The sequence below is a fragment of the Watersipora subatra genome, chromosome 9, assembly GCF_963576615.1.
Source record: "Watersipora subatra chromosome 9, tzWatSuba1.1, whole genome shotgun sequence".
Taxonomy (NCBI): Eukaryota; Metazoa; Bryozoa; class Gymnolaemata; order Cheilostomatida; family Watersiporidae; genus Watersipora; species Watersipora subatra.
In genome coordinates, this window is record NC_088716.1 from 23,880,200 (window position 1) to 23,904,175 (window position 23,976).

The 23,976-nt window shown below is 35.7% G+C and overlaps 1 protein-coding gene across 1 annotated transcript; it reads right to left on the reverse strand.

Moving 5' to 3' along the window:
- Positions 1 to 93: 93 nt before the first annotated feature.
- Positions 94 to 23,201, reverse strand: LOC137404913 (NFX1-type zinc finger-containing protein 1-like). Its single transcript, XM_068091140.1, has 11 exons — positions 23,146 to 23,201; positions 20,992 to 21,155; positions 18,098 to 18,319; positions 15,732 to 15,843; positions 14,324 to 14,466; positions 13,133 to 13,291; positions 12,119 to 12,253; positions 9,174 to 9,320; positions 1,984 to 2,152; positions 308 to 517; positions 94 to 256 (listed from the first exon to the last, which is right to left on the reverse strand). Exons 1-11 carry the CDS (start codon positions 23,199 to 23,201, stop codon positions 94 to 96), a joined length of 1,680 nt encoding a protein of 559 aa, XP_067947241.1.
- Between the last annotated feature and the right edge of the window lie 775 nt (positions 23,202 to 23,976).

A 23,976-nucleotide genomic window follows, 5' to 3' on the forward strand; every position in this document is an offset into this window, starting at 1 on the left:
TAAGTTGAGATTCTATCTCATCAACTTTCTGGTTGGCTGAGGAGGTGGTTTCCTGAAGCCTTTAATCAAAGGCAATCAACTAAATTGGACGAGTTATTCAAGGCACCAAATGCTCATGAGGTATTTCCCACCTCCTTGGTGTTTTCTCAGATGTAATGCCACTGGCTTTTTGTGACGGTGAGCGACAACTCCAATGAGAGAAGCAACTGGTCTAAGTAAACAGCACTCGTCATTGTCAGCGACAACCGGTGCTCCCCTAAATTATTATTAGAGCATAAAATATGACCTACAAATTTGCTATGCTCACCATTGATAGCACACTCCGCGGCATTTGTGACCACATGGCAGCTCTGAGTTACACGGTGTTTCACACTGGAAGCTATACTTAGAGCTTTGTGAAGACAAAGAAGTTGCCATTTCTTTAGCTTCATAGCATCTCATCTTCTTGAGCTCATTGCATCTGGAGCATGCCCTCTCTACTTGCACTTTGCATATTCTTGTGCAGTCCGCTGAGCATCTAAATTGAAGACAAAATATTCACCTGAACAACTCTGCAAGTGTTTAGGCATATAAAAATAAGTTGAAAATACAATTTGATCAGAAAGACTAATCATCTCTGTATAAATGAGCTATTTCAGATATAATAACCTAGAGAGCCAGGTGTTTGTAAAACTTTTAAGCCCACCAACAAACTTATCAAGTAAAAGTTTTATTGATTGTGTATGAAAAATCATTTTTTCAAGCGACAATAAAGCTGTTCTACTGGTTACAAATGTACTATATTTTACAGTTTTAGTTTGCATTTCATATCTAAAAGACATTTTCGCCTTACGATGCCGACACTAGAATAAATTAATATCATTTGACGGGGGTCCGCTTTATAACTGGTGGGGGTCCACTGTACCAAAGAGGTGAATTTTAACGACCATACTGTATTGCAAGTGTTAATCACGGTAAAACTGGTGCTTGGAGATTAACATGCTTGTAAATTATACTTAAACTGTAACCAGCATTATTTTACTTTGAGAATATTTTGGAATTTATAGTTTATCTTTACACCATCGCTACCTCAACGACCAATAAAAAATTTAGTTTAATTTCATTTTTAAGCTAATATTTATTATATTGTATAGCTTATAATAGGTGTATATAAATTATGAAAATAAATAACTTTCTTGTAAAATTACATGTTAAAGCATATTTTTAGTCAAACTTTAATGAGGTTCCGAAATCTGGCGATTCTCATAATAAAAAATCATGTGGATTCCAGTCAGTGTGCTTTTAACAGAACCTCTACATATCGGATTGAAATCCCGTTCATATTTACATTTTGCCTTGACTGGTCACACAAGAACCCAAAATAACCGAGTCACATAGGATAGACTACTACATGCGTGGATTGAAAGCTATTGTCAGATCTTTATAGATATTTTTATGGTTCAGCTGCGATAAAATATTTTGTTAAACTTGTTAATGAGTCATCAATAAAGTAACTGCCATACTTGATCAGGTGTGGAAGACAACTCCAAGCTTATGCGTTGGATTAAGCAAATGCTCCTTGCTTACCCAACTCAACAATAGATATTGTTTCAACATTTTGTAACTTGCATTCCTTCAGAGAACACAGTGCTTTAGAGAACAGATAGGGCACCCTCGGGTAACCTCAAAAAAGTCTACTTGTAAATCCGTATTGTTAATGAACAAATGATACAACAGAAAAGCCATGTTCCTGTTTGGGGACCTACAGTATGTAATTGGAACAATCAATCGGATTTTACTGGCTGTAGGGAAAACTTGTTAGCAGTTATGTCCTAGAAGGAATTATGGGTCTGTCGAAAGATACATTTGAAACATGACAAACCAGTGGTTAGTGTAAATACTCCTCAAATAGAATATTGATAACCCAATTATTCAAATAAATCAAATCAAATAACAAAATAATTCCTTGAACATATATAATAAAAACTGTAGAATGTAACTTACTTCTCAGCACATTTATGTCCACAATCAGGTAGCGTCTTGGAACACGGAGCAATACATTGTAAAACTGACTGTTTAGATATCATGTGGCAGGCAACTTCTCGAGTATGTCCACATACAAGAACTTTGGACACCATCTTGCAGCACTCTGGACACTTCTGATGACACATGGCTTCAAACCAAATATATACTTAATGTAATTGGGGTTTGATGAATTTGCAAAGTTTTGTAAAGCTGTGGGCCTTCTAAAACTTGAAAGATCTACATACTTGAAGGCCAAATTCTGGTACTAATATGAGCACTGACTTGTTTGGAAAAAACGGCACTAATAAAATGGGAACCAAGTTTAACTTACTGGTGGTGTTTTTTTCAGAATAGTTGTGCATTACCCGCGTATCGTTGGATTATTTTGTTCATGACGAGTACATTCAACCATTTTAAAAATTGTTAAATTTACTCGTCATGAAATCAATTAAAAAGTTATCTAAAACTTTGAGCCTTAGGTATTTTATAACCAAAAAAAATATAAAAGATATTTGTAATAACTTCACTGGTTTTTGCTATAAAGCATAGGCCTGTGTAGCCATTTCCTCTTATAATATGTAGATTAAAGTTCGCAAAACAATAATTTTATCTATAAACTATAATTCTACCTATATATGTAAAATATAGCAAATGATACAGTTAAGAAAAATGAGACAAAATGTAAAGAAATGCTTCCAGAATTAAAGTAAACTGGAAAACTTTAAATTCAATATATTTCAATATATAAAAATCAATAATTCAATCGGTTTTATTTAAAAAGAGATTATGTGTCTAGACAGCAAAAAACTTAGGAATTTAAAAAGACATTTTCACCTTCTCTTGCTAAAACTATGCCAACAACGACCAGCTCAATACAGTACTTTTTTCAAGAACTTTAATTCCATGTTGCAACATCTTAAAATGTTTGTAAATATAACATAACACATTTTTCACAAAAACTAATCTAGATAAGTCTTAGTGTTTGTCTGTCCGTCGTTCATGTGTCCAGTCACAGCGATTAAAATCAAGAAATGAAAAACTTGTTTCGCAATCGAATTGAACTCAAAACCATCTTTTCAACAGACAGGCGAGCTAACCACACTGCCAAGCTAACCACCACACTGCCAAGCTAACCACCACACTGCCAAGCGGCTGCATTGCTGCACAATGGTCATACTAACTACAGCTGCCAGTCTTTAATGCTGATTGATTAAAATAGCACGCTTTATCTAGCATGCTTGAAGATCATGATTGCATAAAAGACCTCGACGCAAACTTTTTTCCTAAAGCTGACTTTAGATGGACAGACACGGCTCTTACTATAGTAAAGATTGAAACTAGCTTACGTTACTCAAATTCATTGAGTAAAGAAACTTAGCTGATTAAAAATAAGCCTTGGGTAGTCTTGATTACCAACTAAATGGGGGCAACTGAAAATTTTCACAACTTGGATTTTTCTTGGATTTCAAACAAAACTGCTCCAAAGTGATCTTGTATTTTGAATTTTTTGCAAATGCATGTAATGTAGACAAAGTGCATGTAGAATTTCCACATAATTATTTTTGAAGAAAAATCTTTTGTGACTCTGGCGACAAGAAAGTTTAGTGTAACTTCAAGCTAGCATAACTAAGTCTAAGGTGGTTAGCAAAATTTCAGTTTTACTAGGTGACACTGTAACACCGATGTTATCATCTTTTGCTTAGCCAACGCATCATCTATTTGTAGCATTAAAACGAACATGTTGGTCTACATGGTAGACATACAACCGATCAAGTTTTATTTACTTCTGGCTTCGCTCTGCTTAAAGATAGTCACAAAAGCTGGTTTCATTGCAGATTCGCTTTAGAAATAAGATGACAACAGCTTTTAACGCAAAAAACTCTTTATATATGGACACAGACACTCTTTGTGTAACAGATATGTGAGAGAAATTGGCATGAATTGGATCAGTTTATGAAGCCTCTGAGATAATTTTATTAGTTATAAGTCTATTGAAATGCAATTTTGCTTCTAAAGCTTGATTTATGTATAGAAAGAAAGCCATTTTGCGCTTGGCCCTTTTATCAATTACATGCAGCGTCTTTTCCAGCATCATCAAGAAGAAATGTATCAAACAGCTGCACAAATGCTATAGCTATCACAAATGTTATTGCTATCACAAAGTGATGATATGTCATAAATATGCTGACAATACTTCAATAGAAACATCGGCGAGGATGCCATGGCTTGTAATCTTGTGTTACATACTGATTTACATATTTACTGTCATACTTCGACATACGAGTGCACCAACTTACAAGAAATTTGAGATACAAGCAAAATTTTGATCAAGATTTTGTCTTGAGATACAAGACAAATTTGAGATACGAGCATACGAGAGACCGCTTTTGAGAACAACATTGCTTGGTCTTTTTTTTTTCGATTAGTTTAAAACAGTTTTAAAAAAGGTCAGCTAAAAGTGATAGTGAAAGCAAGGTAAAAAAGTGATGAGGAAGATAATGAAAAATTAAAACCAAAATGAAATTAGAATTAAAATTAGTGCAAGATTATAATTTATTTATAAGTGTGTGTTTAGGAAGCTAAATAAATTTATTTTAAATTTAAAGTTTACGTCATGTTACTCATCGTAAAAAAGGTGTAGCGTACCGAACGTGTTGCCGTGAAGTCTCTCTCACACCGCAGTTAGCCACTGCCGTCCGTCTTGAAGATAAAACTTTATACAGTACATAATAATATTACATGTTACTCCAGATCATAACCATTAGATAGGTCTTTGTTACTTTTTGAGTGTAGGTAGTACATTACAACAATTGAAAACACATTTTTTATCATAATATCCTGTTTCAGGTAGCTTTTTCAGAGAGTGGAAATGAAATAATTTGTATTTAGTCAATTGATATAGGAAATACTGTTTTAAGGTACGAAATAATTGAGATATGAGCTCTGTCTCAAAACAAATTAAGCGTATTTGTCAGGGTATGACTACAGTTCACACTCGAGATACGATGTTAATCCATCCAAGACTGGCATCGTATGACGAAAAAATCGTATGTCGGGGTATAGAAACCATTGTAATTATAAAATGAAAAAAAAGAAGGTAAAAATCGTCCAAAATTTTATAAAAATGCTGTACATATTGAAAATTAGTAACAAAATAGTATGTTAACTTTAGTAACTATAGTTACCTACAGTAGCTGCATTGTGTTAAGTGCACCTAGTGATTATAATCTTCAATACTGTAAAATTGTAATTTGTGTACCAAATGCAGATCGTACGGTAACAAGTTCTTACCTTCAAATGTACGCATAACATAAACGTTGAATTCACTTCAATTAAGTTTAGCTTGCCAAACTCACCCTTAAAACCAAGTTTTAGTATGTATTTTGAACTATTTTAATGAATTTCAACTGTTATCACGAAATTTTATCCTTCATAAGTTTCTGTCTTCACTTTCATTATAAAATTTAGCGTGTCTGGTTAAAACCTTTTTCAACCAGAATTCAATAAGGCCGAGCGATGCAGTTATCAAAAGCAGCCTCTCACACACCTGACCATTTAATGGCTACCGAAAAAAAAATAAAGTTTTATTTACTATACAGGACGTTCATACCTTTGGAGTAACGTGACTTTAGCTGGTATATTGTAGCAGAGCTGTGCTCAAGTACTTTTTTTCAGTTCAAGTAGAGTAAGTGAGTACTCAAAACAAAATCGAGTACAAGTACAAGTATACACATGTTTCTGCCTTCCGAGTACAAGTAGAGTATCACAACTTGATTCCGAGTACAAGTAGAGTATCACAACTTGGTTCCGAGTACAAGTAGAGTTATTTCTCAAATTTCAAGTTCAAGTAGAGTTTTCCTTTTGAATTTCAAGTACAAGTATAGAGTAAATTAATCAAATATCAAGTACTTTTTATTAAATTAAAGTAAAACGAAGAAACAAATAAAACAGCCAAATTAACCAGTACAGGTAGGCCTATATATATAATATGATAATTATTAGGGTATGATAATAATATGATAAAATAATATGATAATATAAAAGTATAATGTTCAACTATCCCCGGGTTCTAGTTTTCTTTATTTATACTAGGCCCTGCAGCCTGTTGCATTTGCAGAAAACAAGGTTCTCCAGAATGGCATCGCTCATTGAGGCGCGATGTGGCCTCATCAAGATGCCACCGTGAGAGAATATCCTCTCGACGGCAGCAGAACTTGCCGGCACACTCAACACTTTTTGGGCAAGAGGGTACAGCTTAAAGAGTATTTCCCGCTTTCGGTGCCAGAACACCAACGGTCCTGTCTCTGCCATTGTTAAAATAAATCTCTCCTCACATTTTATTTTTCTGAATTCTCACAGACACTTAACTATCATACCATGTTACTTGCACAACATTTCAGTAGTCTATGTGACCTTGGATTGACATTTCAATAAGAAAAAGCCCTTGTTCCAACATACATTACACACGTACAGAGTACAAACAGAGAAATTGTGGTGCTGAACAAAGCAGGTAGTACACAATACAAATTGGATCACAGTCTACAGTAGGTAAAGTAAAGAAAAATATTGTGTCAACAGGGAGTTGACAACTCCCTGGTGCAAGTAAGAGTAGAGTATATTTGATGTAGAGTAAAGTAGAGTAGAGTATTTTGATGTAGAGTAAAGTAGAGTAGAGTATATTTGATGTAGAGTAAAGTAGAGTAGAGTATTTAAGTTTGCAAGTAGATTCCGAGTACTTTCTTCCCAAGGGAGTACAAGTAGAGTATATTTATCCCATATTATGGCCCCTTCGAGTAGAGTAGGGAGTAGTTGAAATCGGTACTCGAGTAGTACTTGTACTCGAATTTGTACTCGAGTAGCACAGCTCTGTATTGTAGCGAATAAAGCAGAGAAGAGGCAAATGGGTATCAATGCTAATTATGTTGCTGTACACTTGAAGATTAATTTAATACGTAATAAAATGGAATTTTCAGCAGGCTAAAGAAGGTTGTCTAGTCCTGTCCAATTTTTTTTCTGGTTAAAAAGAAAAAAATGCTGGTGCATTGCAGAAAACTGCTAGCTAGCTAAAGCTTGTAGAAGGATCCGGAGAAGGTGCTACAGTAGTTTTTCTTGTATGGAATGTGCACAAGAATCAATGTAACCATACGTAAAAATTTTGTACGTATTTATACCCTAGAGGAAAGGGCTTTAACAAGTTTCAGAAAGTAATGTAAATGCGTCAACTATCTTGAGTAGTTAGTTATATGAGTTACATACATACGATGAATTGTATTCAAGTAGGAGATAACAAGCCCACTTGCAAAGACATGGTTAAACAAGAAAATAAAACAAAATCAAAAGGAAACAAATAAAATGAATAAAATATGAAAAGCATGCCACGCAAGAGATAAATAATATATATTATACATGCATTGTTTTAATGTACCAGTCCGCATCAGTAAATTAAACACTTGAAATGTTTCTGCTAATGTGGGGTTTTCTGTATCTTCTACTTCCTCGCCTTTACTAAATGGTTGCTCCTTTTGAATGCTGATCGCGTGCATGACCTAGCTCCTTCAAATTTTCAGTCGGAAGCTTTTTCTTGTGCTTGCTTTAATGGAGTTCTTGTTTTAATAATAATTGCAAATGCTGATTGGTTGCGATCATATTCCTTGACAATGTTAATAATACGGGTGCTTTCTTATTTACGACATCCAACTTTGTTGACATAGAAATCATTTTTCATTCGTTTTGTAACGTTTTTATCAGTCTCAGATTCCACAGCTAACGAATTAAATGTAGATACTTGGAGTTATATTCGTATGCTGACTTATAAGTTTAGTAAAAGATATAATAACGCTACAAATGAATATTTGCTCTCGCTCATGTATTTTACACAAAATTTTCCACGCGGAATGCTGACATGAGAGAAGTCGATCATCGTGTCTCTTCTAAACGTTCTGAAAATGTTTTCGGCAAAGTATATTTCGGTGTCTTTTTTATTTCGATGTGCGTTATGAGCACACCGACCGCCAAATTTTAACTCGGGCGAAACTTTTCTCAAAATCGAATGGTGAAATAAAATTCGTATAGTGAGGTGAAGATATCACAATGTTTGACTTCGTAAGGTGAAAAAAATCGGATATCAGGGCAATCGTATCTTGAGGGTGCACTGTATATTTCTAGCAAATGCATGCTTGGCCAGCAATATTAGCGTGAGTGCATGCTGAACTCAGATGTATCTCATTTGAACAGTTTGTTATGGTTCATTTGAACACCATGTTATGCGTCATTTGATCAGCATGTTATTATCATTTGAACAGCATGTTCCAAGTCAGCACTCCACTGGGTGCTAGACCAGAAGAGCATAAATATTTACCATAATATAGCAGAACAACCAACATCGTTACTCAAGAGTCAGCTATTCTTGACTTCAAACCTGAGCCTAATAGCTTGGAGTAAAACCAACCAGTGAATTGGGTGGCAAGTAAACAGACAGAAATAATTATCACCACTACTACCATAGCAGTCAAGTGTGCTGTAAGAGATTGTCAGATGTGCTGATGAAGCACCGAAAATGAGTATGCACGCAATAAATCGACAATATGAAAAGTGAACAATTTATGCAGGCAGTAGTGTGCCAGGTGTTAAAGCCCCAACATTGGCTCGAATCTGATCCAACATTTTTGCATACCTCCTACCATGGGTACAGACAACAACAATACACAAAAAAAGTTTAGCTAATTAAGACGTTGACTGTAATTACATGTCCACCTCACAAATTTACTCTTATGCATTTTACAGACATCTCATGATGAAGACCAATAGCCATTGGTCTATCTACTTGTACAAGCGAAGCTTCGCATAATAGCGTCAGTGTTTGTGGCGACAACAAATATCTACTGTACATAATGCTACGGCTATGCATTTCGTCAGTGTGCGTAGCCAGGATTTTAATTGTACGATCATTTCTAAGGGCGCTCTACTACTACTTACATGCAAAAATGATGTTATTGGTAAGTTGGGTTTTGGCTGTGTATTCTAGTCAATCGAACAAAACAGGGACCACCTTAGAGCTGTTAGTAAACATGCTCAGCAGAGATATGTGAAGAGTGACACACTTCTGGCTAATCCACTTTTCTGCTTTCAGTCAAGTGATACATTATCAGCTTTCTAGTGAATCTGCTCACCTGTGCAAGGATGACCACAAGGGTTTAGAAGTTTTGAGCAACTCTCGGTGCATTTGTACTTGAGATGGTTGGGGTCTCTGCTATGGCATGAGCTCTTGCAGGTATGGCCACAGTCTAGCTTGGTGTCGCACTTCAACTGGCAGCCACCTGTAATGTAAACAAGGTTAGAAATAAGGTATTGAGCGATGAACCTTCAATAGCCATAGCTGTAAAGCTTTGACTGCATTAACCGGCTCAAGGGTGACAGAGGAGGTGTGACACAAGGACTTCATAAATTCTGAAACTGAATATATCGTCAAACCTATATTTGAACGCCAATGGAAATTGAAAGATTGAAAGCATCGACAAATTGCAATGCAGGCTGTAATATCATCAGAGGTTAGCTGCAAGCAATAGATATCAACTGGTAGAAAAATTTCTCAGCTTCCCAATACTTATTCAAAGATTTATGATAAGTTAGAGGTAAGTTATAGCAAGTTTCTCACATCTAAATGGGTTAATATTGCTCCGCTTGAAGGAGAGTTTAATATATAGATGACATTCACTTCACTCAAGAAAGGTTAAAGTTTTTTTCCAATGTTCTGACAAACTGTTTGAAAAATACAACACTACCCTCTATTTGAATGTCACCTGTAATAAAACCCCACTATAGAGAAAGGGTTAAAATAAGAGTGCCACGACGCTAAAATAGACGTTTTACAGTATCTTTCTTAAAACTCTCTATAACTCTACAGCTATTTTATCTTTACTAGTACCAAGACCGTCTAGGATGTTGTGAGAGTTCATCAGGTGTGTCGATAAAGCACGGAGAATAACTGTCTGTACACAATATTGTGAATGCTAAGAAAGCAGTTGATATGGTGCAGGTGTTAGAATAAACTGGATACCACGAGTTTGAATACTGCTCATGGCACTCTTTTATCTCAACCTCTAGCTTCAGACAACCACATAGAAGAGCAAACACTGATTTTATTGCAAAAGCTAACACCCTGGCAGTCTCATGTGTCGTACTCTGGCAGTCTCGCGTGTCGTACCTTGGCAGTCTCGCGTGTCGCACCCTGGGAGTCTCGCGTGTTGTACCCTGACAGTATCATTTGCTGTACTCTGGCTGCTTTTGCACTCTCACGTGTGTACATTGGCAGTACCATGTCCCATACCGTAGCAGTCTCGCGTGCCATACCCTGGCAGTCTCACGTGCCATACCCTGACAGTCTCGCAGGCCGCACCCTGACAGTCTCACATGCTGTAACCTGACAGTCTCGTATGACGTACCCTGGCAGTCTCGCGTGCCGTAACCTCACAGTATCACATTCCTTATGCTGGCAGTCTCACGTGTTGATCTCTGACAGTCTCACATGCTGTAACCATGCAGTCTCGCATGCCATACTCTGGCAGTCTCGCGTGCCGTACCCTGGCAGTCTTGCATGTCGTACCCTGACAGTCTCACGTGCCGTACCCTGGCAGTCTTGCGTGCCATATCTTCGCAGTATCTTGTGCCGTAACCTGACAGTCTCACGCGCCGCACCCTCGTAGTTTCACGTGCCGGACCATCACAGTCTTGCATGTTGTACTCTGGCTGTCTCATGTGCTGTACCCTGGCAGTCTCACATGCCGTACCCTGGCAGTCTCGCATGCCATATCTTGGCAGTATCTTGTGCCGTACCTTGACAGTCTCACATGCCGCACCCTCGTAGTTTCACGTGCCGGACCATCACAGTCTTGCGTGTTGTACTCTGGCAGTCTCACGTGCCATATCCTGGCAGTCTCGCATGCCATGAGAAATTGTCAAGTGGGTTGATAAAGCACAGATAATAACTATCGACACTATTATTCATAGTCAGTCTAAAAGCAAAGGTGTTTGAACATCGGTCTACCACGCCAAAAATTGTGAGTTCGAATCCTGTATGAAGCAACATTTTCTCAAATTCCAATCCTGGCTTTGTATGGGTCGACACGGCTCTTATTATAATAACGATTATTAAAAAGATATGTAAGTGTCTGTAACATTTATTAAAATGCCATGGCAGGATTTTAGGCTGTGGAACAAATGAAACAGATAACAACATTTTTTCGTGCAAAAGTTCGATCTTACACACAATGATTTTAACACATGTAGAAGGTTTAACTCTTTGGCTGGGTTAAAGCCCCGTAAAAGCAACTGAAAATCGTGTAATTTACTTTTGAAAGTTCAATAAGATCGGTATTCTATGAACATGCATAGCTCAAACTGAAATTTATTTCTTTTAACAAATTTTTTTGTACATAAACATTCATTTACATATGTATTACAAAAAAGCTACCACTATGTACAATTTTCCCTGTATGAAATGCTTGGAATCATTTCTTTTGGTAGAGTCCAATGCTACAGCGTAGCCGTGCGAGCTACATGTACCATAACGATCAACTTTCTCTGTGTATTCAAAACTCATAAAAGTTTACATCGCTTCTATCATCTGAATTATTTTTTTATACTGATCAGAAAAAAGATCACTAACGATCGCGGGATCAAATAAATTTTTATTTTACCGTTTTAAAAATCGAGCCGATGTTGACTGGTTTTTCCAACTTCCAGTTTTTCCAAGTAGTCACAGTTTCTTTAGCTTTTAGCCCAAGGCAACACCTCTCAGATAATCGTTTTATATTGTAATTCGTCGACTAATATCTTGTTGAAGATATTTAAAACTTACTAGCGTTCATATCCTTTGTTTAATGTTTTTAGGCGACAGCTTTATAAACGTCTACCGAAAGCAACATAAATGTCATTTCTCCAACTCAACCGATAAACAACATTTTTGTCGTTTCCCCAGTCAAAAGGGTTAAAAACAAATTTAATTCATACTAAGAAATACTAAAATTGAGTTAAACTCCAAATTACCTCAGATGATTGAATTGATTCAATAACCGCATGTTCAGGTTGTGCCAATCATAATTAAGATGAATAGTACCTGCAGGTGCCTTTATCTTGAAGTCTCCAGGTTTTGACACTTTGGCTTGGTTTTTGTGCATTTCACAGCATATAACCAAGCTGCTGCCAATCTCGTTGGCATCAGTCGCTTGCGTCACAATATCCTGCCATAGTGCTAAAATAGATAGAAGCTATGTATTGTATTGGTTCGCGACAATGGAATGCTTATACAATCATTAAGAGAGGACAACTCCTTCATCTGGTCATCCTTCACTTATACCACAAGTATCAAATGAAGGTAAATGGAGCAAGTGATATAACAAGCCGTGGTATTGTTTCATGATGAGTCTGCCTTAGTCAGATCACACGGTAATATGATGTGAAATTATTTCTTAATAAAACTTATTTAGTACTAACAAGAATAAAAATTTAATTTCAACTCGACTCAAAATTTGTAGTTTATCAAGATTTTGCAAAGACAAAACTAAAGAAAAGAACTATAATAGCTTTTTCCCCTATGAATTTGTAACCAATTGTTGGAGCAAAAGTGAAAAGCTAAGATTTTTCTTGTCATCAACGTTTTTTAATCTATGTTACTTCACCAAACCTTTATACTGTTGATTTTGTTTTTTCAGTATTAAATTAAATTTAGTAACACACCCCACTTTTTCATTGCGTGCGTGTGCACGCGTGTCAGTCTGCAAAGACGCTATGCATTCCTACATTTTTTTGACCAATTTTATCCAAACTTTACACTTCAACAGGTTGCTAAAATATTTTGTTTCAAAACTTAGTTTGTTTCCTGAGAACAAGCCTCATAAACACCCACCTTCAGGCTGGTTGAAAAAGAAAAAAACTAAGGCTATCGCTAGTTAACTGCTAGTAATTGCTAAGCATTATAGTTTGAATTTAAAACTGAACTTTTATAAATTACAATGAAATTTTAATTTATGAAAATTAAGTTTTAAAGGTGTAAGCCTGAGAGCAAACAAATTTTAACTCCATGAGACTCACTCAAAAATAGGCTAAACAGCCAGTCTTAATTGGTACTTACTAGATCCCGTACATAACATGTCAAAGTTTCCAAACACATACATCCCATACTGAGCTCTTGAAAGCGCAACGCAAACTCTGTTCTCTATCTTCACAAAGCCCAAATTCCCTTCTTCATTACTTCGGACAAGGGAGATAATCACTACTTTGTTCTCTTCACCTGTGTGAATATAGACATTGTGAGTAGCACAGGCTATTATAACAAAAGTTTAAAGCGTATAACTAATAAAATACACTCCCTAGAAATATTTCTAACATTTCTAACATTTTGGCACATTCGGTAAAGCTTTTCATTCTAGTACAACCGCGTCTGATGAGCGCATCGCATGAAACTAACTTGTAGCACCATTACTAAAAGTTTACTTTCTTCTTAATATTTGTATAATCTTTGTAATTTGTATTTAATATGTAATTGTAATTTATAATGAGGTTGCATGAAAGTGTAAACAGAAGGCATCTCGTTCATCTACATCCCATTTGAGCCGTTTTGGAAAGAGATTCTAATCTACGGCGGTTTCGTGATGGTGACGATTAACTGTTCGTTTTTTAGCTTTTAGGAGCTAGTAATCACATTTTCACATATTTTGCGCCTACCACAGAGCAGAGTAAGACATGGTGAATCTTTTGATACCAAATAACTGTAATGTGAATTTTGTTGCAAGTAAACCTTTAAATGCAGTTTTAGTATGTATTTTAGTAAACTTCAAGCTTTCAACTAAAGTTTTTTCACTTATTTGTTTGAGAATCCAATTTTACCTTTACGGATAACGCTGAACTGAAATAGCGGCACAATAGCATATGAAAATAAGACGAAAAAGCATTGTTTTTAATAGTCAGGCAAAAAATATTTTATAGCAAGGACATCATAACCCGTAGACGCAATGTATTAATTAATACGTCATTTAGTGTGTGCAATCGAGAAAACGGTATACGGTATAGAATAAAAGCAATTAAATTTTAAGGACTGTGTAGCTCAGTGGTTAAATGTGTGGTTAGAAACTTGCAGTTGCGATCCTGTTAGTTCAAATCTGGTGCGAAGTGAGCTTTTCATTCCAAGGTTTTAATAGCTATAGCTGGACAGACTGAATCACAAACCGAATCACAAACAGACACTGAAATTTAGATATTTACATATATGTACATGTATATGTAAATTTATATATACATTATACATTAAATATATATATATTACCTTGGAAGTTGTCAACAGATGTTATCTTCATCCCTTGAAACTCCTTCCGCGGCATGTACCGTTTGATGAGCAGAAGTTGTCCTGTGTACATAGTGATGATTGTTATGTGTTCAGGTTTATAGTTCTCTTGTTGCAACAAATATCTGGAATAATCCGCAGCTATGTGGATGATAAAACAAATCATAGGGGAATGACATAAAAATCATAAAAGTGAGAGTATTTATTATAATACCATATAGAAATATATTACACTCGACTAAAACCCGGAAGTCGAGAGTGCTGTGAGAGAGCGTCAGGTGTAGTAACTATACGTACAAGTATTCTAAACCACCAGTGAGTCATCTACAACCCACCAGGATATCAGTCTATGAAGCTGAATGATGTGAGTTCGAAACCTGTGTAAAGCGATATTTTATTTCAACCTTTAAACATCCCTTCGGACCGAAGTATAGAGTTGGACTACGGCAGTCCAGTATGCCGTAAGAGATAGTCAGGTATATCAACTAACTGCACAGTGATTTCAACATGTGGTTAGGTAGTCTATAAGTGCAGGTGCTAGAGTGAATGTCTGGTGAGCTGAAAGCCGTAGGTCTGAATCCCACAGAAAGCAATCTTTTTTATTACCGCTAAGAGTGACTTTGGACAGACGCTTCGAACTGTCACTTATATTATGGATGAATTTAAAATCAACTCGCAAGACCATAAAACTGTGATTCTATTGTAAAAAGTATTGGAATCTTTAAAATAGGTAGTCACTTTTGTTGTTATCAATGATCACGCTGGCCTACATTGAATAAAGGTGCTAGCATTATCGTTTATTAGCTACCATCTTAGATATAGTTCAAATCAATTGACTAAAACACACTACTTGCTACAACTTAGCGCATGTGGCTGATTACAAACAATGGCATCTGAACTTTTAGAAATTTTGTTGAGCGAAGTGAACCACATACAAAAAGTTTTTCTTTGTGAGGATAAAAAAACTCATATGTTGAGGCAATCATAAGGAAAGGTTTAATCCCACAGAGAATAGCAGGTAATGCTTCAAACTTCAAATTTTAGTGAATGCCCAACCTTATAAAATGGACAGATAAGTGTGTGAGTTATCCTCTCTATTCCTGTCAGGTTACCACAAGTGGCTTAAAATTAATCTTACGGTTTATACCTACTTCTACTACCACCTCTACTTCTACTGTATGTACAGATAGTTTACCTCTACTTTTACTATATGTACTGATAAAGTTTACCTCTACTTCTACCATAAGTACTGATAAAATTTACCTCTACTTCTACTATATGAACTGATAAAGTTTACTTCTACTTCTATTTAAGTGCTTTATTCCTAATACTATCTTTGATGTAAACATAGCCAGTTCTTTTAATTACTTTTTAAAATAAGTGAAGTTACCTGGCTAGTTCTACAACTAGCTGAGCTTCAAAGGCGTTAGACTTGCTCCCCGTACTCTCATCTGATTTCTCTGGGTTGTCATGGTTAAAAAAGAAGACTGGGCTCTTCATGCCTACAATTATACATAGTAATTACTTTGACTTATTTTATGCATAACATACCAAACCTAAGGTAACATTAAAAAATATGTGCAAACAACAAAAAACTAATTTTATAAGTTTTATAGGCCAAAAGTGTAAATAATTAGATACCTCTGTAAAAACATTTGCTGCTTTTTCAATAAAAAGATACTTTTCTTTAAATATAAAGAAACATTCTAGTGCTGAGATAAATGCTATTGCATAGAATATAAAATAAAAAAGGATTTAAGATTATTTCAAGTTGCTGGTAAAATATGTAACACAATGGCTGCCTGATTACAACATTCTATTTGCTCTCTAACACTTTCTGTTAACAACATAACTGTGATTTATAACACTATCGGCAAAGCTAAAATACTCTTGTAAAACTAGTTTTTATGTTTACAAATTTTGTTGTTGTTATATTACAAAAAAGTGAGCCCGTTTTAGAAGAAAAGCATTTTTACAACAAACAAAAGTAATAATTTTTCAATGTTTCAAAATTTCACAAAGATAAGTTAAGATTTGGATGTACCGTACTTTTCGGACTATTAACCGCATCCCTATATAAGCTGCATCTGCTTTATTTTCAAAAAAATGATAATAAAACAATACATAGGCCACACCTTTGTATTGGCCGCAGAACTCAGGATGGTCCTTTTTAACACGACAGCAACTTTGCTGGTTCAAACAGAACAGTACCGTTAGGCATTGTTTCGTTTTTTCTTTCACCGCTAGAGGCGCACTAAAGCGGCTAATAGTCCGAAAAGTATGGCACAATGAATGATTTACAGCCCAAAATGGTAAACTTGGTTGCAATACAGAGAAACTCGACAGGAGTAATAAGTAGGACCATATGAGGGCCTGTTCTTTAAACCAAAACTGACCATGAAGCTTCGAAGGCATAAAAGACAACCTTTGTCATGCTTAGATATAGGCCCACAACTCCCAAAAATATTTCTACAAGGATAAACGCATCAAGGAGAGCACAAATCTTATTATTTATGCTTCTAACTACTAGTATACAGCAGCAAAATATGACTATATATACATGTTATTGTCTTCCCTTGTATTAGAGTTTTGTTTTCTCGTATTTGGGTATTTTACCTTTTACTGCTATATATGTATTTATGGCAGACAATATTTTGACAAATCAAGTTTCGGCTGATTAAAAAATGCTTAATGGCTTCCTACAAATCAGAGTGGTAGTCTTCTCTCCGAATTCACATCAAGCATGTGCATAAAATGGCTGCTTTAATTTTTAAAGGCAGTCATTTGCAAAAGTGTGAGAGAAATGTGCAAAGTAAAAGTTATAGCATGTATTAAAATATTATATACATTACCAATGACTTTTATGATATTAGCTGATGTAAAATTTTATGCTAATTAATTTGGTGTAAAAACTTTTTTTTAAGATCGTGCTTCAAAGCTTCTGAAGTTATGACAGTTCATATCCACCCTTGTCAAATATTTGGTTTTACCGAATATAATAATTATGTCGCCGTAAAGAATTTAATTTGGTAATAAAAGAGTTAACAGACTTTACTGTGTTGACTCTAGACGCTGATACTGTGTAGACACTAGACATTGGCAACATGCGAACTCTATTTACTAAGAATGCATGGGCTCTAGATTCTCACAATCTATGGCCTTTGGACTGTAAGAAAGTGTAGAAATTAAACTATGGGACTGTGTAATATCAACAGAAATTCTTTGCTCCAAGGAACATTAAAGGTACATTACTAAAGGTACATTATTAAAGGTACATTACTAAAGGTACATTACTAAAGGTACATTATTAAAGGTACATTACTAAAGGTACATTACTAAAGGTACATTACTAAAGGTACATTATTAAAGGTACATTACTAAAGGTACATTACTAAAGGTACATTATTAAAGGTACATTACTAAAGGTACATTACTAAAGGTACATTACTAAAGGTACATTATTAAAGGTACATTACTAAAGGTACATTACTAAAGGTACATTATTAAAGGTACATTACTAAAGGTACATTACTAAAGGTACATTATTAAAGGTACATTACTAAAGGTACATTACTAAAGGTACATTACTAAAGGTACATTACTAAAGGTACATATTAAAAGAAACAACTGAATAGTTGCACAAAGCTTAGTAAGATAACAATGTTGCCACAACTCCTGCATTTTACAGATGACATTGCTAGCTTAAATGCTTACTTAGAATAGACTGTCTTGGTGTATTATGACTATATGACTGACCTTTTACGGCTGCCCTCTCAAGGACAGATGGATGGTCATCAAGGCTATCATAGACATGTCCTCTGATGTATTTAGAGATCTCTGGTCTCATTCTATGCTGGATGTTCAGCGTGTTTACTGGTAGACCATTGTTTACCATTCTCTCAAAGAGTGAAAGGTCCAGATGGTACTTGACAGCCAAATCATAAACTGTAGGATTAGGCTTGAGTTGCTTGTGGTCACCTGATAAAAATAAGGAGAATAACTCACATACTTTTCTGTCCATTTTATCCTTTCGTCGAAGTTATCATTGATTTATACATTGTAGAATGAATTAAATAAATTACTGTATAATATAATAGAATTATTATAACCATGACTTTAAAGCACATAAATTACATAATTTTTTATTATATATTTCAATACATCAGAGTCTTGGTTTTCGAATAAGCCTATATTCAATACACAAAGAATAATACGTGTAGAACTATGAAACACAGGGTATGAAAAGTATGTCCTGCGAAAAACACACTTGGTTCAGGTTCTCAAAATGTGATGTCACAATTATTATTTAGCCTTAGGTAGTCAATCCCTTTCGCTGCCATTGAGGCTTCACTTTTCTGTGACAATCAGCGCTGTGCTGTTTAGCCCAGAGAGCGCTAATAATAAACTAGGATTCTAGATAATCAACAATGCCCGCGATCGTGCTAACGCTGACCAATACAAACACATGTTCTGGGTGAAATTTATAAACAATAGCTTTCCGCATAGATGACGCTTAAACCGCCTATTGCTAAACCGGAAACAGTCATGTTTTGTAATGAAAAACCGGGAATTTTGATAGGGAGATATTGTGAAAAAATGTCGGCATGCTTCTTCTCATCATTGGAAGAGGCCAACAGTTTTATAAGAAAAGAGGAGCTACGAACAAGCGTTCAATGGTTGACGTACAAAACAGAGAAGAAGTTCTCGGAGACTATAACATTTGTTGGTATGTAGGTCGTTAATATTAATTTTTAAGATGATGCAAACCCAAATCTAGGTCGACCCTAATGCTTCCAAGAGTTATAAAACTGCCAACAGTAACAAGTTAAAGAGTCTAAAAGGACAAATCCCTTGTGAGATAAGTTACTCGTGTCTGATCCCCGATATCTCTAAACATCAAAACCAAACTATGGGTGAGGTATGTGACCGTTAGTAATCAAGAGCTTTTTTATTCCTTTCCCTCCCCGTTCCTCCGTAGGGAAGGAAAGGAGGGAAAGGAATAAAAAAGCTCTGATTGTGAGGATATGCTGTGAAACATGCTCACAAAAACAAAAACATCTGCTGTGAAGATGTACAACCAAAGTATTTCTAAGTATCTCCAAGATAGACCACGACAGATGGTCCTTCACTGCATGGATCGACTAAATTCAGCAAAACAATCAGCTCCATCCGATGTAATCATGTTAGACTCTGTTTATAAGTATCAAGTGAAAGGGGTGTCAGAGCCAATGTATGAAGTCAACTTCAATATGCCTAGTTGTAGTTGCATGGATTGGGAGCAGAACATTTACCCATGTAAACACATATTCATGGTAATAGAGCACAGCGGTTTGGAGTTTGTAGATCTTCCAGATAAATACCTCAACTGCCCATGGATGAAACTTGACAAGCATGTCATCTCATCAGTGATGCCACTGCCAGACTACAATCACAGTGCAGAGACAGAACGATCAAGCTCTACTCATATGTCTGATGAACCAGCTGATGACCCGCCTTCCACATTCACTTCAAGTTGTCAGCCCCTGGAGCTTGCTAGAGAAACGTTAAAGAGAATTACCAGCCTCACATACCTGGCTATTCCACCAGAAGATCAACACCTTTCACACCAAGACCTTCTTGCAATGGAACACCGGCTGCTAGCCTTACTGCCCAAAAAAGAGGGTATCGCCTTGGCAGAGCCTAAAAAATCAATTCGACGACTCCCAAGAACTGCTGCTCTACCAAAAAAAAAGGATGTGTACCAGAAGTTTCGTGATGAAACCTCTTGAGCCATCTGACCCAGCCCTTGATGATCAGACTTGCATTGTTGTTTCTGCTAATGTACTGGAAATGAAACGGAGTATCAAGTCCATAATCAATATATAGATTTTATTTCCAATTAGAAGCTGATGCTCAATATGGGGCAGTATGCGTATGATTATTGAAAATCCTGTTTGTTGGTATTATTGCCAGTGAGGGTGAGGCCAAAAATATAATTGGCCAAAAACCAACATAAACCACACAGTCGTTTCCCCAGTAGTTTCCACTCATGTGATTCAGCACCATTGCATCAAACAAAGCATGCGGCAATGTTTACGTTTACATTATTCAACGATATGATTGGCTTTCGGCTAACGGCCTGTGATTGGCTGCGGAAAGCTATTGTTAATAAATTTCACCCATGTTCTGGGTTAAATAATTATGCTTTAATAAATGTACTGTCGTTGATAAAGGTAATGAAATCACATCAATTAAATTGTGACCTGCGGTTGCGTGGCCCTAGGACTATATGTCAATCGCACTTTCGCGAGATCACGCAATGCTTGGAACTAATTAGTCTCAGTCGCGACCCTCAACACCACAATAAAATGAGAGGTGTAGTTACTGAAGTGTAAATTGTTCGCCCCTAAACAGGGGGAATTCCATTTCAATATGCCAACAGTCATGCACTTACACAATTGAGACAATTAAAACGTTGGCTAAAGTTGGGCTTGAACCAATGACATTCTGCTGATTATACCAACACTTTAAACAAGTGAGCTAATCAGCTACCTCCAGAAGTCTCATAATAGTTGTACCAACGAGGAAATAAAATTGGTTTGTGACAGACGTACACACAAGTCGAGAAAATCCATCTTGTCACTATAAATGAAGTCGCATGAGGAACTGACCAATCAGGATGAGGTGTTGGCAGTGTTTGCTGAGAGCTGTGACAATGTGGGCCTCAAGTACTTCTGCTGCCTCTTCTACCACTACTATCCTTGGACCAACCTCCTGAAGTACCGTCTGTAACCTCGCAGCACCAGTCGTTGTCATGCCAATAACTCTGGCATTTCTCAGAGCATCAATTTCTTGTTGCATTCTGTAAAAATATAAATCTTTTACTCAAATATTTGCAGAGTTCTGATATATTCTGGAATATTCTAGAGAAAACTCCAGTAGACACTACTACAACGTAAATAGCGTTTTAAATTACGGGATTTTACATTAATATGAAGCATGAAATACATGTAAACAGTTTAATCCATTTCAAGGTTTTCCCAAACTTACCCCTTTGGCCCTTCAAAATGGAAAACCCTAAAATTGACTTATAGTAACAGTAACTGTGGTATTATTGGTTTGTATTGACAATTTTTTTCTCTGTTCTAAAAACTTTTATTTGGTTTAGAGTTGATGATTACAGTAATTTTACGCCAAGTTAAGGGAATTGCACATCCTTTCGATGTCAATTTAAATCAACTTTTTCATTTTTTAGACAGCAAGTTGTATGCTGCAAAAAATAATTATATGCGTCTAAAATAAAGTAAAACAAAATATATCTTAACTCTAATAAGAACGATGTCTGTCTGTCTACCCATTTGCCGCAGCCAGAGATAGAGGTTAGGATAAAACATCACTTGCAATGATGCTCCAACTAGTGATGTATAGCTTGGTCGATTGAAACTAACTCCTTTGCCAATTGACTGCATTTAGGCATTTCTGAACAATTGCGCAGCTATTTAGACCATGTGCTTTATCGGCACTCTTGATGATCTCTCACAGCACACTACATTGCCAGAATACTAGCATAAGTAATAGAAATACTACTATACACTGTTTTTTATCCAAAGTGCAACAAAGGAGAAAATGACATTTTTAAGGCTAATTACGAGACCCTCGTTATTCAAATCAAATTTGAGAGTTTGCTCTGACATTATATAAATATTTCCTACATAATATGAAGCAAAAGCTCCTCCTAAATTATTTACATTAACTGTAACTTTACGTAAAGCTGTAACCCTTCAAGCTGTAAACTTTACGTTTGCTGGAAACTGTAGGAAACACATCAATGAGTAAAATGAGCTTTAATGCAACATCTTCTATATATATATATATATATATATATATATATATATATATATATATATATATATATATCTCAAAGTCTGTCGTTCGGTCTTTCCAGCTATAGCTGATTCTAGTAACCTAGCAAAGAAGAATCCGTATCACAGAAGATTTGATCTCGGAACCTCCCATTCACCACCCGATAAACTAGCCCATTGAGCTATGCGAGATACAGTGGGTTCATTGGGTGATATGAGTTGCTATCTCGGTTAAAATATTCATAGCAACTCTACGCCCCCTACCGCAACATCACTAAAGCTTGCTCTCATGGCTCTTATTACTAAGTTTAGCTATACAGAGACTAGTTTACTCAAATTAGCCATTGGCAATGTGCCAGGCTAACTACAGGTGGCAGGCAACTCCATTACTTGCCACTGTTCATAAGCTGTTTTTTATACTTGTGCAACGGTGAGCATTAAGTTATTTGTTAAATATAAATATAAAATAAAAATGCATCTTCAAATTTAGAATGAAATAAAAATTGAAAGCTCAAACAAACTGCTATGCAGGACACAAGCTATAATATCATTGCATAACTGCAAGCAATAGATATCAACTGGTAGAGATATTCTCGGGTCTCAATGTATTTATTAAGAAATCTTTGACAAGTTGGAGGTAAGTTAGCAGATTTATTGCATCCAAAAGGTTTAATATCGCTCCACCGGAAAGAGAGGGCAAAAAATAGGCGCTATTCGTTCGCCCGTAAAAGGGCTAAATTTTTCTTCCCAAAGTCCTGACGGGCCATTTGAAAAATACAACACCAGCTTCTATTTGAGGAAGCGTTAAAAAATAGAGCGCCATGACATTCAATTAGAGATTTTACTGTACTTTCTTAACTTAAATTTGTTTAAGTCTACGAAAGGTAGTGGTTCAGCACAAAAGGATTTTGGAGTTGCAGTAGAACCAAAGGCTACTAAAGCAATCAGAACAAGGTAACTAACCTGAGATTGTCAGCGAGGCTAACTATATTCTGATACTCCCCTTGCAGTTCCTTCATTTGCTCTACTAGTGTTTTTTCATAACGCGAAATAAGGTATCTGTAGAGCCTCCACCTGAAATGTAAATATTTACTCAACAGCTCTTCCTAAAATTAATATACCCTGTACCGTAAACTGAGATCTTAAAATTAATTTGAAAAACGAAAAAATGGAAAGTACAACAGGAGGTTCACATGCTATATATGTTTAGACTTCTACTCGGATGCAAGATTTAGTATTCTATGTCTACTTTATTATAAAATAATGAAAATTGAAAAATAATCTAATATAGTGATAATCTAAAAAATAGTGATAATCTACTCAAAGCTGTAAAAATCGACTTTTTTGTATTAAAAGTTACTGAATATATAATAATAATATATAACTGAAATAATATATAATAATGTTAATATAACTGAAATCTTGTGCAAATTTATATGAATACATCAAAAAGCTGTCTAGGTATTAAAGAATAAAGCAAATCACTTCTATGGATAAAATTATTCCTTTCACTTCACTAGAAACTTTATATTACATTTTAATTGCATACCATTTTTTCCATTAAGTTGCGGAGTAGGAGTTCCTAAATTATGATTAGTTCAACATTGCCTCTGAAGTTTCATAGTAATACTGTTACCGTACAGGATGAAAATATTCGTCGGTTATAAAAATTCGCGATTTCGCGAACAGACAACTCTGCGAATTATAAAATTCCGTGAATAATTAGTTCTATTTTTAATCACAAGGGAGAATAACTACTGCATCAAATTAAAAACTAGCCGCTAGGCTGGTTTT